The 13,149-nt window shown below is 52.0% G+C and overlaps 6 protein-coding genes across 6 annotated transcripts; 4 read left to right on the top strand and 2 right to left on the bottom strand.

Moving 5' to 3' along the window:
- Positions 1–424: 424 nt before the first annotated feature.
- AUEXF2481DRAFT_2745 (uncharacterized protein) lies at positions 425–1,034 on the top strand (the record flags this gene model as incomplete). The annotated part of the gene is made up of 2 exons (XM_013490688.1): positions 425–694; positions 753–1,034. The coding sequence occupies 2 exons, from the start codon at positions 425–427 to the stop codon at positions 1,032–1,034; spliced, it is 552 nt and encodes a 183-aa protein (XP_013346142.1).
- Positions 1,035–1,342: 308 nt separating this feature from the next.
- AUEXF2481DRAFT_548392 (uncharacterized protein) lies at positions 1,343–3,468 on the top strand. The gene is made up of 3 exons (XM_013491075.1): positions 1,343–1,591; positions 1,661–1,723; positions 2,869–3,468. Coding segments are annotated over exons 1-3 (516 nt in total). The 5' UTR covers positions 1,343–1,589; the 3' UTR covers positions 3,320–3,468.
- Positions 3,469–6,033: 2,565 nt separating this feature from the next.
- AUEXF2481DRAFT_2742 (uncharacterized protein) lies at positions 6,034–6,924 on the bottom strand (the record flags this gene model as incomplete). The annotated part of the gene is made up of 1 exon (XM_013490687.1): positions 6,034–6,924. One exon carries the CDS (start codon positions 6,922–6,924, stop codon positions 6,034–6,036), a length of 891 nt encoding a protein of 296 aa, XP_013346141.1.
- Positions 6,925–7,427: 503 nt separating this feature from the next.
- Positions 7,428–9,470, top strand: AUEXF2481DRAFT_548777 (uncharacterized protein). Its single transcript, XM_013491074.1, has 5 exons — positions 7,428–7,947; positions 8,006–8,278; positions 8,328–8,555; positions 8,604–8,640; positions 8,694–9,470. Exons 1-5 carry the CDS (start codon positions 7,838–7,840, stop codon positions 9,273–9,275), a joined length of 1,230 nt encoding a protein of 409 aa, XP_013346528.1. The 5' UTR covers positions 7,428–7,837; the 3' UTR covers positions 9,276–9,470.
- AUEXF2481DRAFT_86728 (uncharacterized protein) lies at positions 9,355–10,513 on the bottom strand (the record flags this gene model as incomplete). Its single annotated transcript, XM_013491011.1, has 3 exons — positions 10,152–10,513; positions 9,712–10,096; positions 9,355–9,653 (listed from the first exon to the last, which is right to left on the bottom strand). Exons 1-3 carry the CDS (start codon positions 10,410–10,412, stop codon positions 9,355–9,357), a joined length of 945 nt encoding a protein of 314 aa, XP_013346465.1. The 5' UTR covers positions 10,413–10,513.
- A 482-nt stretch (positions 10,514–10,995) lies between these two features.
- On the top strand, positions 10,996–12,804 carry AUEXF2481DRAFT_2740 (uncharacterized protein; the record flags this gene model as incomplete). Its single annotated transcript, XM_013490686.1, has 3 exons — positions 10,996–11,208; positions 11,259–11,966; positions 12,028–12,804. The coding sequence occupies 3 exons, from the start codon at positions 10,996–10,998 to the stop codon at positions 12,802–12,804; spliced, it is 1,698 nt and encodes a 565-aa protein (XP_013346140.1).
- Positions 12,805–13,149: the final 345 nt, after the last annotated feature.

The following is a 13,149-nucleotide window of genomic DNA, read 5'->3' as shown; positions in this document are numbered from 1 at the left end:
AGATGGTACTTGCGCAAATGGACAGTACACTGAAGGTCAAGAGTCAAGACTTGCACGCACTCTGTAAGGACGGCGACAGGAGATCGGTCTGGTTCGGAAGGCCATGTGCCCGGCATGCTTTTACACAGCAAGGTGTGCCCAGAGGCTTATCGATTGCGACGGAGATAGCGGCAGCGCCGGCGGCTTGAGCGGCCCAGCCCTGCGCTGCCGAGAGCACGTCTCCCATCCGACGCTGGTGAGTCGTGACGCTGACGCTTTGCTGCACGTTCAAGACTGCCCCTGCTGTCGCAATACTTGTCTTCAGACATCACAGCAACTTCTCTTGAGACCTGGGGATTATCTGGAATTCTCGTGTCAGGCCACCTTAGCGAGCCGCTCTTGATATCCGTCATCGCCAGCGCGACCAACAAGATATCTTTGCAACATGGCCTCGGAAACCATCAACTTTGGGCAGATATTTGCGGTCGCTGTCGTCGGCTTTCTCTTATATCGCTGGTTCTCTGGGCCCACTCTCCCATCGTCACAATCTTCTGGCCGTAACGGAGGGCGTCAAGTCAACCCTGAGCATGTCGAAGCAGTAGCCCAGATGTATCCTCAACTGGACAGACGAGCAATCATATGGGACTTGCATCGCAACGGAGGCAGCGTTCAAGCGACTGTAGAGAGGTTGCTTGGTGGAAGGACTTTGGAGACGGTACGTGGACGTGGTCTTAAAGGAGGGTAGAGAGTGTAGTGACTGACACCGAACATAGCCCCCACCATCATTCCAACCTCCGATCCCTCGTGCCGCAGCCCCACCTGCTGCCAGCAGACCTGTCGCAGAAGCAAAAGTCAACCCCGATCTGATTACTCGATACAACCTCTCGTCGCGTCTCAGTACCCAAGAAGGCAGTCAAGAGTCTGAAGCAACAGGCACAAAGGGTTGGTCTCAGAACAAGACAGAAAGATCTGAAATTCTGAAGCGAAGAAGAGAGGAGATGGTGCTTGCTGCGAGACGGAAGATGCAGGCAAAGGACCAGACCAAGACTGTCTAATGTGTATGAGCATGCACATTCTGTACATATACCCAATCTTTTCCGATAATCGATTACCATCAAGCAGGACAACACACCAGGTTCGGCCGTCAAGTTCAACGCCTCTTAGTAAGCGACAACCCACGTAGTAGCCTGGCATCTAGTAGGGTTTGGGTAGGGTCGGAAGGCGAGGACCAACACCGTGCCCGACGTCTCGAATATTCATGCTGGTCGCGTGAGAAAGACGACAAGTACTTTAGTATTGAGCACGAGATGATCGACATAGAGAGGGCTCAAAGAAGCTAGCGGCGGGTAGACCCGTAATGCAGCCGAGGCCAGCCTCTGGAGACGAGAGCAAGGCCAACATCATTAGTGATTCCCAGTGAGCTGTCGCAACGTTAGCACGCCAATCATTTGACATCCAGTCGACCCTTGCCTTTACACACTCTCGTGATGAACCGTACAGGTACGTTGAGATGTCTCACACGGTCTGCGCAATTTCGTCACAGTCTTTGAGTCGAGGGCGCATGTCATAAGGCGCACGCAATGTTGTCCGAGTAACACGCGTCTCAAGACATGTATCGCGAGACGATCTCAGCAGCCGAGTAACGATGGAGAGAGAAGCCGGGACTGACATTAGTTTGCAGGAAGCGGACAGCAAACACTTCGCCCAATGGCAGGCAACGCATTCCAGACACAACCAAGCGCAAGTCGCAACACGCCGCTCGCATCTCAAAGAGCAGGACAGAGCAGCAAGCTGAGTGGAGGATCGAGTTGGGCTTTCGGTATGCCCATCGGAGCAGGAGCAGGAGCAGCATCAGGGACAGCGGTGGGAGCAGGAGCGCCTGGGCTCAGCGCGCCGTCACGCACACCACTTGCCGGTTTTGCGCAAGCAATTGGAGGGTCGGCTTCACAAGCTCCTCTAGATCTCTCGTACGTCCAAGACCCTTTCATCCCATTGCAGCACTCTTCATCGCATATTGCACGAACCCATTGTTATTCTGCATCCTTTGATGGCGTCGGGAACTGGCTCTAGCCGAGGAGGCAGTGGAAGAGCAAGACGACGATACCACGCCCTCTTCCACAACGACGCCTCGTTTGCCTCGGCTGTGCTGGGCATCCCGAACGGTCGACGCACTACTTCCGGCCATTGTATCGTTGTTGGGCAGAGCAACTCGGCTGACCAGCAAAGCAGCGATTTCCCCTCGCTCGGTCCGCAACCGCAGCAGGCAAATGTCTCACAGGCCTGGAATGCCACTGCCATGCGTACACCCCAGCAAGCACCCGCACAACGTGCCATCCCTCAGCAGCAGCAGCAGCAGCAGCAGCAGCAGCAGCCGCCCGCTCAGCAACCTCTCTCTCAGCAGCAACAACAGCCCCAGCGTTCCGTGTCTGCCACAACGCACGAGTCACCACAAGCCGACCAGTCCAACCTCGACACTCAATACGACGGACAATCCCCAACCTCTGATCACGCTGACAGTGAGCATGCTCCCGACGACTTCCCGCCCCTGAGCAATGGCCGCGCCAACGGTTACCCTCATGAAGACGCCGCCTTTGGCTCCGAGTCGGCACGTCCCAGACCTGCCAACCCACCCGGCATCGACCACCAGCTCGGTCTGATGCAGCAACAGCTACCCATCGGTCAATCTAGTGCCCAACAACAACCTTCGCAACACTCGTCCAACTTCGCCCCTCAAATGGTCGACGCTCCCATCACCAGCCAAGTCGCGCCACAGCAGTTGAAGCCATACGAAGACATGTCCGAGGCCGAACAATGGGGCCTACCTGGTCTGCTGGCGAAGATCCGCAGTAACGACGCCGCTTCTGCCTTCACCATGGGTGTCGACATCAACTCGCTAGGTCTCGATCTCGACAGCCCGGAACCGCTGTTCACCACCTTCTCCACTCCATTCGCAGACAACCGTTCGCGCCCCGTCATTCCAGAGTTTACGCTGCCGGGTGGCTACACGGTCACCAACGTTCCAGCGCTAGCTTCGCGCATGAGTGCCTTCTCTGACGAGACGCTGTTCTTCATATTCTACCAGAACCCGCGAGATGTCGTGCAAGAAATGTCCGCTGGCGAGCTATACAGCCGCGACTGGCGCTGGCACAAGGAGCTGCAGCAGTGGATGATGAAGGACAGCCAGATGGCTGCTCCTATCCGTGTAAGCGAGCGTAGCGAACGCGGCATGTACATCTTCTTTGATGCCAACAACTGGCGACGCGAGCGCAGAGACTTTGTTCTCAATTATGACCACTTGGATCAGAGACACGGCGCCACCCAGCCTCAGGCTGCACTTTAGGAAAGTGTCCTGGTCGCCGCCTCTACCTCCGGTGCTCGCTCATCTGATCAGACTGCACGCTCCACTCTCACCTCTAGTGCCCTTACGGCGGCACGACTCTCTGCATCAACTCAACCTCGTTCCGCCATGTACCCCATGTCGAGACCCCCTGGTCTGTCGTCACCTCACTCCACCAACTATTACAACCAGTCTACTACTGCCTACAGCCAGTCGAGTCCCTCATCTTTTGGACCGGACCCATATGCTTCTACTTGGTCTACTCCTGCCCGTGCTGCGGCCTCTAATTTGCGCCCCAACTCAAACATGCCTGTGCGCCCACCTGCTTTCAGGCTTCCAGATGCTCCACAGACAGCCCATGTATCTCGTCGCGGCTACCAGCCCTACGTCTTCGGCCACCTCGCTATTCCCTACATGAGAGATGAGATAAGGAGAAAGGATGCGGCCGCTAGAAGCAACACTGACTTCAGTGGGTCCAACTGGTGATGGTGTCAATCCGCCACATCGCATGCCAGCTCGAAAAGTTTCTTTGCTCGATTATTTGGATCAACGTCCTCCATATGCGGTAGCTGATCGTTATAGGAACACCTCGGTATTAAGCTAGAGTATGACACACGTCACACGACGAACGGAACAGAGAGTTGCTCTCAAATAAAATAGGCGAGGAAAGGGAGTCGGACGAGTCAGCAGTTCTAATAGTATGCATTGACCCTACCATCTACCTATCCCACGTAAAGTTCTTCGTCCTTGGTGCTAGTTGTGATATACGGTATCTTACTGGAAGTATACCTTGACCGCCGATAGCGTCGGGGCCCGTGTGACTTGGGCCCAACGATGCGAGAACCTGCCTCCTCAACTCCAGAAGCTGACGACTACTTTTGTCCGTCATCGAAACGTCCAGTCTCAATTTGATGCTTCTACAAAGTGAAAGTACAGTATTTCCTTCCAGGCTTCTCACCATTGGATCATGCTCTGATCCGACACCTCAAGCCTCCCTATCATGATACTCATACTCCTCCTCATGCCTAAAATCCTGACTAACAACAATCCCACACTCTCTAACCAATTCATTGACACTATCACTTGTCTCTGAGCTACTATCATCTGAATCCAAGCCACCATCTACATGCATGATTCAATGCATCGAGGTATACTCGGCTGCAAGAAGAAAAGGATTAGCGGAACAGAAGCAAGTGCTCGTGTCGACCGCTGAGTGTGGATTGGTTTCTTGCTTGTCGAACTTCCACGCGGGCTCTTTACTGATGATAAGTAGTGGCGGTGGGGAAGCATTGCCTGCCAACATGTGGAAAAGATTGAGAATATCCGTCTGATCTCGGTAGTTCGATGGCAAGCATCACATGTATCCTCGGAAGGAGAGATTCAACGACTACCAAGGACTTCCGAATACAGTATCAGACTATTTCCTCTGATCTGTTATTCTGCTCCCCAGAAGTGAAGCAAAGTGTCACGACTCATGAAAGTCCTTGCTGAATCTGGGACGGGATTCAAGTCCGTGTCTTGCGGGTATGTCGAGCCAGAGCCCTAGATACACCTGTACTACTGTGCGGAAAGAAGGACGGGAAGCCCCAGCTTAAAGTGTGCACGCAGAAGATCTGGTAGGGCGTCCGACATTGTCGATCCTGCAGAGTATGCATGCGGGTAGTTCTTGGAGCGGAAGCATGCTATGCGTCGGTGCCCGGAGTGCTAGCGAAATTCATACCGAGAGCGAGATTGAGAGACCACAAGTCTTTTCCCTGAGGTCGCATAAATAAAGTTCATGGTCGAAGCAAATGTCTACGACGACAACTTTGAAGTTGATCCGCCGGAATTGCGGGTCTGCCTTGGGTATAGGTCCCGCATTGATACTGGGTTCGTCTTTCTCGAACCAGTCTCCCGCCACAAAGATACACGATTCATGACTTGAGCGCCATTGACCGCGGTTTGATGTCCACCAACATCCTTGAGCCAGTCCTCGGCGCCGCTCAACATCCAGCTGCCATGCTGCTCAGTATTTCGAGATCTGTGAGATCTGTGAGCGGGATCCATCAACGCGGCTCACTGAACGGTCATCAAACAGATACATCTATGGTCTCGTTGACGGACCGTGAAGTTATTTCGAGAGGTGGCGCAGGGTCATGCTGCCTAATGATGAGGCATAATCTTCCAGGGCTAGATCTTGGATGAGCTCTGACTCTTCAGGAGCCCGCTTTGGTCCAACTACCGTGTGGAGACAAATTAGTCAAGATACACGAAAACATTGTACCTCAGACGGTCTTTGCTTGAGGGTAGTAGCTAGCGAGACCGCAAAGATAAAGGCAGTCGCAGCGATGTAAGCAAAGCCAGGGGTGTCAAGAGTGATGGTAGGAGGACTGTTACCATGTCAAGTATGACACCAACGGATGATGATCTATGATAGTCTGAATTTTGGAGATGTCGATCTAAGTTGTGGTTATCCAGATACCCACCTACCTGCATAGGTGGTAGTGAAGTGCGGCAGTAAATTTACCGCCTTCTCCATCGGGATGGCTATACATGGGGTCACCTCGATTGGAAAACCACGTCTTCAGGACAACTGATGCTTCGTAGGTATGATTATCTCCTTCACATCCTATACTACTCCGACGTAGCCGTTCTTGTTATCAGAAACTAGAACTCCACGTGCCGACCCTGGTTCCGTGTCAATCCACTATTTCTTATAAGCACTCTCCTTCACAAATTTAGTCGCCCAAAGTCTGCAAGCCAGGGTGTTCCTTCTTGAGAGCAGGAATGTCTACACCGTAGCCATCCGTCTCAAACCACCTAAACATGGTGCCCAGCTCCTTGCTCGCCCACAACAATCCAGCGCCCATGAACGAGTATGTGACCGGAGCTCCGTAGCCCATGGTCTCCTGCCATACCTTGCTTGCTTGCGAGAAAGTAAGCTCATCGCCAGCCAGGCTCAGAGCACGATTGTTGAATCGCGCAGGATTACGGAAGGCGTCAGCGGCGAAATGACCAATGTCTCTCACACTGATCAACTGAAGCTTGTGATTTGGCGCAATGGCTGACGTCCACATTGCACCGAACATCTTTCCCATGAAGCCTGGGACCCAATTGTCCATGAACGCAACGGGCCGTAAAATCGTGTATGACATGTTTGATCCTTTGGTACTGTCGACCAGATGGCGCTCGATATTGTGTTTGCTTCGGAAATGTGGAATCTCGGTCGGATTGTCAAGAGATTTGTCGCCGCCACGATCGACAGAGGTGTAGACGAAGTGATTGACGCCGCGTTTCAATGCTTCGTCTATCAAGGCTTTGCCTTGTTTCTCTTCGCTTTCGACGTTTTGGCCTTGTCCGGCAAATGTCTGCACACTGAAGACACTATGGATAGGTTTGTGAATTGCTTCGGCGGCGTTAAAGATTCCTGGGATGTCGTTGAGATCGCCTGTCACTATCTTGATTGCTGAGGACTTCTTCTGCAAAGCAGATGCCGAGGCCGATGTGGGGTTGCGGGTTACTGCTAGAATGGTGAATTCGGAGCTGTGCGATGGAGACTCGATCAGAGCGTCAATGACCGCACCACCCTGCTTGCCGGTGGCACCGGTAATAAGAAGACCTTTAGACATGTTTGATCGATGTGGACTTGGTTGTATTTGATGTATATCAGATATTTTTGAGGTCTCTTATAGAGGCTCACATAGCTGATCAGGATCAACTTCGAAGCTACGCAAGGAGGGTTTGTTCGAGCGACAGGCGTCATGATGCACGATGCTCTTTGCTGGGTGGAATCGGCATGTGAAAGGCACCGACTCGCCCTTGACCGATCCAACGAAGTCCTCCCGGAGTTCAACCGGCCACTTTCAGCCGCCTCTGAAACATTGATGGTTTTATAAGCAATCCGGGTGCACAGGGAACGGGACGTCCTCTAGCCCGAGCTGCGGATGTTTCTGCTCGCTATGTACTGCTGCTAGGAGTATCGTCAAAGGAAAACCGAACCTGGGCTTGCGCAACAAGATTGTGTCCTCTAGGGTTAGAATACTTCTCCGACCCGCTGTCACGATGCACCTAGTACGCTGGAAGGACAGCATTGCTCGCCAAGGACAATGGTTGACGCGATTTCAGTAGATCTGCCTCTCGAAGCAATACGCATCGAGATGCTGTAGTGATGCGTATTGCTTTCTAATTCTCTCTCGGACGTAGGTACAGGCCAACGCTTCCAAGGGGAAGGCGTCTCACATGTTCTCCGCAGACAGCGGACGTGGTGCCTGAGTAGAAAACCACATTCGATTGCATAGCATATGCCGTCTCGTGTCATAGCCGAGAAATGATGGTCATGATGGAGAGCTTTGTAGAGAATAGAGCACATCTCATGGAAAACGACGTGATTAGCTAGGTAGACTGCCGGATCGGCGCTTGCCTCATCGGGGCTCGGTTCGGGTATCTAGACATCGCAACGGTCGCTCTTTCAAGAGGAACCACTAGCTGGGCAACGTCATTTTCTCGTCGCTACACTCCATGACCTAATCTCAATGCTATACGATGGAGATCACGGCACGTCCAAGGACTAAGAAATCTCACTTGAAGAGAAGGACAGGATGCAACGTCTGCAGGGAACGAAGAGTGCGCTGTGATGAGACCCGACCGACATGGTAATTCGTCTTCCACCCTGCTTTGCTGATTTTCCAAATCAATTAACCCCAAACATAGTCAGAACTGTGTTAGACATAGTCGCAAAAAGCACGTGTCTTGCACCTACCATGTCTCCGGAGATCAAGAAGGACTTGCAACCCAAGACCAGCAGATCGCGTTGCTACGCGGTCATTCGCACGCTACGACTATGACACGATCACCGAATACCACACCGCTATTCGATCTTAACCCAAAACAACATTTTCTCATTCACCATACGAATACCATTGCCCTCGAAGCACAAGCTTGCCATTTTGATGACACCAACATAGGATCTAACATATTCATAAAGTAAGTCGAGCTGTTATGGCGCACATAAGTTTCTGACGTGGGAGGACAGGGCAATAGAACGTGCTAATGCGGTCCCATTTCTTCGTCATTGTGTCTGTAACCTTGCAGCCCAACACCTGTACGGACTCACAAGAACGTCCGATCTTCTCTGCGAGCAGTTGTACCATCGCGGCATGGCACTGAGTGGGTTACGAGAACACTTTGATCGTCTCGATGTACTGGACTACGAGAGTATCATAATCGCTTGCCACATGTTGTCGTTAAATGCTGCCAATTCGTGAGTACCACGAATGTGGGCTGATGTCCAGAGCTGACGTCAAAGAAGGGAAGAGTTTTTATGGAACATGCGAGGCATCTCTATGGTAGTACCCAAGTGGATATCTTCTGTCTGGATGAATACTGATATGGCGATAAGATACTAGATCGTACGGACGTACATGCTAGTCGGTCAAGCGTTGTTGAGCTATTTCTACCGATCCCTGGAAAGGACGAGATCGCAAAATGGCGCGCAGATGGATCGGATCTGCTCGAAAGTGCTTTGCGAAGCCTCAATAACCTGGTAAAGCTCGCCAAAGGCAAGCCTGCTTTGTTGGCCGCAGCGAAAGAGCTCAAAAATCATCTCATAAACACGGTTGAAAAGCCAGAGAATGGATTGACGGAGCCTGGACAAGTGAAGGCAGTCTTTCCTGTTCGCTCATGGCTACCGTGGTTTCCTACCATCCGGGACTACATGAGCGATGGGGACCCGCATATCATGTCGTTTCTTGCCAACTTTGAAATGGTCAAAATGGTTCAAGCCCTCGTCATGCCTGAAACGAGATACTACATGGCGCTACGTCGGAGGGCTCAATCGATTAAATGGACATGCACTCAGCTGCAGACTCTGTCACAGACAGTCGATTTGGATCTGTCCGGGGTCATGGAAGGTCCGCTGCGGATCGCGAATTCCTATCTGAATTCGCTTAGTGCATATCGCTCTAATGTCCAAGAGCTTTGATTCACTTGCTTGACACCGACGCTTCGTACTTTGAGTCGTTGTGCTAAAGAGATTGATAGCTTACAACTATCTTGGTTCGCTATTTGCCAGCCTTGAGCTTCAGGATCTCAACAAGGAGTCTATCACGTTCAGCCTCAAGCTTCTGAACGTCCTTGCCCTCGAGCTCTTCGCCAACACTAGCGCTGAGTCCGTCCAGACTCTTCTTGTTAAAGATGAAAGCATGCTCTCGCATATCCGCGAGCCAAGCCTCACTAGCTGGGCCCAAGTGTTCAAGCAAATGTCTGAAGCCATCAGTGCCTCCGCCTCCTCCCATAGCATTTGACATCAGTGGGCCCGTCAACGCCCATCTGGGGCCCAAACTATTGGTCACGCAAAGATCTGTACACTCGTTAGGGAAAAAAAAACAAATCGCGTCGAATGATTCGGCATGACTCACCAAGGTCTTCTGCCGAAATTACACCTCGGCTGACTAGGGAGTATGCTTCACTACACAGCGCTGCTTGGAGGCGATTGGCAGCGAATCCAGGCACCTCTTTGTGAAGAACGACAGGGCTCTTGTTTAACGACTTGTAGAAGGCAATAGCGGTATTGACACTATCCTGGCTGGTTTCAGGGTGTGGAACTACCTCGACGAGGGGCATCAAATGCGGTGGGTTGAATGGATGGCCGATAAGGATTCGTCCGGGATTGGTCGTACACTTCCCGATGAACTTTGAGCTTGGGAGTCCAGAGGATGAAGACGCGATCACCACATCGGGGCGCGTAGCTGCATCGATCTCGGCCAGCAGACTTGTTTTGAGCTCTAGCTTCTCTGGTGCATTCTGTTGTCGTATCAATAGGCTGCTGATACCAAGCTTCTAGACTGTTTACACTCACCTCTTGGATAAAGTCGATCTTCGAGTAATGGTCCTTCAGACTGGTTCCAACGAACTGGTAGTTGTCAAGTGAAGCACCAGGTGCGAGACCGATCTTCTTCAGGTCGGGCCAAATGCTTTGGAGATACTTGTCGAGCTTCTGCTTAGAGCCTGGAGCCGGATCGGAGACAAGAACACGCAGACCATTTGCGAGAAAGAGGCCGGTCCATGATGCTCCAATGACTCCAGTTCCAACAATGCCCACAGTCTTGATTGCAGCCATGACTGGTACCTGTGGTTTGTTGAGATCGATGGCACAGATACCCGGTCAGGCGTCCAATGCTTTATATCTTCCTGTATTCATATGTTCATAAAACATGGCGCGAGTATGCTAGATGCCATGACGCAGGCACGATCATCCGAGGCCCGTTGCGTATTGGGGAAAACTCGGCAGCCGGCGCCGTTGTGTCAAATAGATTTAAGGTTTCTCGCTCTTGCTGTCGGCGACTCGGTGTCACTCTTCCTGCTTGACCTTGGTATCTCATCTCTGCTGGTGACTTTCGCGAAATTTCGGGTCGCAGACCGATCTCAAGCTTGCATGGATGCGCTTTCGGAGTGAGATGCAATCAGCATGGCTTACCGCTTACTACGGCATCCCCATAGTCACCCCACCTTTGGAAGTTAGACTGCTATGCATAACCTTTCTCGTTCTTCTCTCTGTCTCGGTGGTGTCTTCGGACCCATGTTGAATACCGTCAGAGGGTACGCATCGCCATGCCGCGAGCTCAGGAGTCGCCTATATAGAGGGCCTCTGCCATAGCTTCTGGGCACGGATAACCAAGGTTACACTGGATTCCATCGACATAATGGCAGCACACGAAATCAGACCCGATGTCTATGGTCCAGGTACTTTCGCAGACGTCGACTTCACGCCTCTGCCAACCGAAGCTGCTCGTCTGTTACGCCATTTAGCGCAGATTACGCCTGGCTTCACGGCCAGTGCAGCTGCTCTTGAGAACGTTGAATTCAGCGGTAGGGACCTGCCTATCATTCCTGGCCCCCTAAAGTCTCAAGCTTTCGTGAGTAGCTCAGTCGTGATAGTTGTCAGGTGTGGCTAATCGAATGAAAGACTGCCGCCTTGCAGGCTATGATAGGCATCGTTGGCAAAGAGCTCAATGAGCTTAGAGGCATTGCTGTCGGCAAGATCTATATTGACGTAGACAAGTGTGGCTTGTATCCTGCCACGCCGGCACTTGTCAGTATTGGCAAAATGGATATTGCAGAAATACAAAAGACGGGTACCTTGGCCAAGGTCGGAACTGATGTCGACCACGGTGTAGTCAACAAGACACCTTTATACGTCCGCTCGTGGGCGATATACCCGACCAAAGATCCTGTCGTCTGGTATCAGATCATGAGCAGCTTGGACACCCCTGGCTTCCTCGAATCTTACGGTATCGATGCTAGCATGGATGTATCATCCAAGGACGAAGCATACGAGGTTCTCAAAAAGACATTCTCCAAATACTCCGCCGCCGAGCTTGACCTCAAGAACATGGAGGATGGCTTCTGTGGACAGACTTGCTATACTCCTGAGCAATGGAGAAAGACCCTCATGGGTAAGACACTGGCAAGACAGCCCCTCGTGAACATACGTAGAATCAACGACGGCCATGGTCCAGTACCACTCAAAGGCTCCGAGGACAAGAGACCTCTCGCCGGGGTCAAAATTATCGAGCTAGCAAGAGTTATCGCTGCTCCGGCGACATGCGCTGCACTTGCATCTCTGGGTGCGGAAATCATCAAGGTGCAGAGTCCGAACATTCCGGATCTTCAGGTAAGTCCTCGCCGGTCATTCTGCAATGCATGCACTTAGACGCTAACTTGCGACGTCTTAGCCTTTGAGCTTGACACTCACAGCCGGCAAGAAGATCTATGCACTGGACCTCACAAAGCAAGCCGACAAGGATAAGCTGCACAATTTAATTGACGGCGCAGATGTCGTTGTTCAAGCATTCCGTCTTGGCTCCATGAAGCGCAAGGGCTTCGGCCTCGAAGGCATTCTCGACATCATCAAGCAGCGCAACAAGGGAATAGTATATCTCGATCTCAACTGCTACGGTCCAGATGGCTACTACGCCGAAAGACCCGGTTTCCAGCAGATTGCCGATGCAGCCTCTGGATGTTCTTACGTCATGGGAAAAGCATATGGATTCGACGAGGGCGTTGGTGTCTTGCCTCCTCTCCCAATCGCAGACATGCTCTCCGGCGCCCTCGCAGTCATCGATGTGATGCTGGCGCTCCGAGACCGCGCAAAACATGGTGGCTCCTACCACGCCAACGTAGCACTCACAGCCGTCGATGCCATTCAGCTCAGCAAAGTCTTTGGCCTGTACTCTCCCGAGATCGTCCGAAAGATCCAAGACACATACAACTTCGCACCCATGACGCCAGATCTCCATGTTGAAGAGCTTCTGTACGTCTTGGGCGACGCTTGGAGTAAACACGGTATCCTGAAGCCCGAATACATGGCCAGTTTCACCACTCAGTGGGGTGAGAATCATGCGATTCTCTCGCCAATCGTCAAGTATGACGACAGTGCCGCTGAGCCAAAATGGAGTCACGGTCCTGTACCTTACTGCAGTAGTGGCACCGAGCCAGCTTGGTCATCTTGAAAAAGTCATCGTTGACAATGGGGTCGGTATCCTGTCTGCTACTACTCGATCATCAAGCTGGTACGCATTCAATTGAGAGCCTGCGCGATTGTTGTAGAGAAAACTTGTGGCTTGCAAGATGGTTGCCGAAAAAGACGGAACTTTAGTAAAGCTGGCGCCTAGAGCCAGTCGGGATGCCCTGTTAAACATCATCGTCACAGTAATGTGAATCTTGGTTCTAAACACCTTGAGCGGTCTTGTCTTTCCCGGCGTGATTTGTCTCGAAGCAAAGTCCAGGAGTCAGGCCCTCTAATGGAGTTGAAAGCGGAGTAACGGCAAGCAGGACGAACCCTAATGAGAAGTTCT

Source organism: Aureobasidium subglaciale (genome assembly GCF_000721755.1).
Source record: "Aureobasidium subglaciale EXF-2481 unplaced genomic scaffold scaffold_4, whole genome shotgun sequence".
Taxonomy (NCBI): Eukaryota; Fungi; Ascomycota; class Dothideomycetes; order Dothideales; family Saccotheciaceae; genus Aureobasidium; species Aureobasidium subglaciale.
The sequence above is the reverse complement of the archived record's forward strand: the minus strand, read 5'-3'. Positions and strand labels throughout refer to the sequence as shown.

What these genes read in the sequence shown, in the direction of transcription:
- AUEXF2481DRAFT_548392 (XM_013491075.1), top strand. An exon ending in CCAGACACAACCAAGCGCAA is followed by an intron (nt 1,724 to 2,868) that starts GTCGCAACACGC and finishes TGTCGACATCAA; the next exon opens with CTCGCTAGGTCTCGATCTCG.
- AUEXF2481DRAFT_548777 (XM_013491074.1), top strand. Translation starts at nt 7,838, where the DNA reads ATGGAGATCACGGCACGTCCAAGGACTAAGAAATCTCACTTGAAGAGA. An exon ending in GGATCTAACATATTCATAAA is followed by an intron (nt 8,279 to 8,327) that starts GTAAGTCGAGCT and finishes GTGGGAGGACAG; the next exon opens with GGCAATAGAACGTGCTAATG. An exon ending in ACATGCGAGGCATCTCTATG is followed by an intron (nt 8,641 to 8,693) that starts GTAGTACCCAAG and finishes TATGGCGATAAG; the next exon opens with ATACTAGATCGTACGGACGT.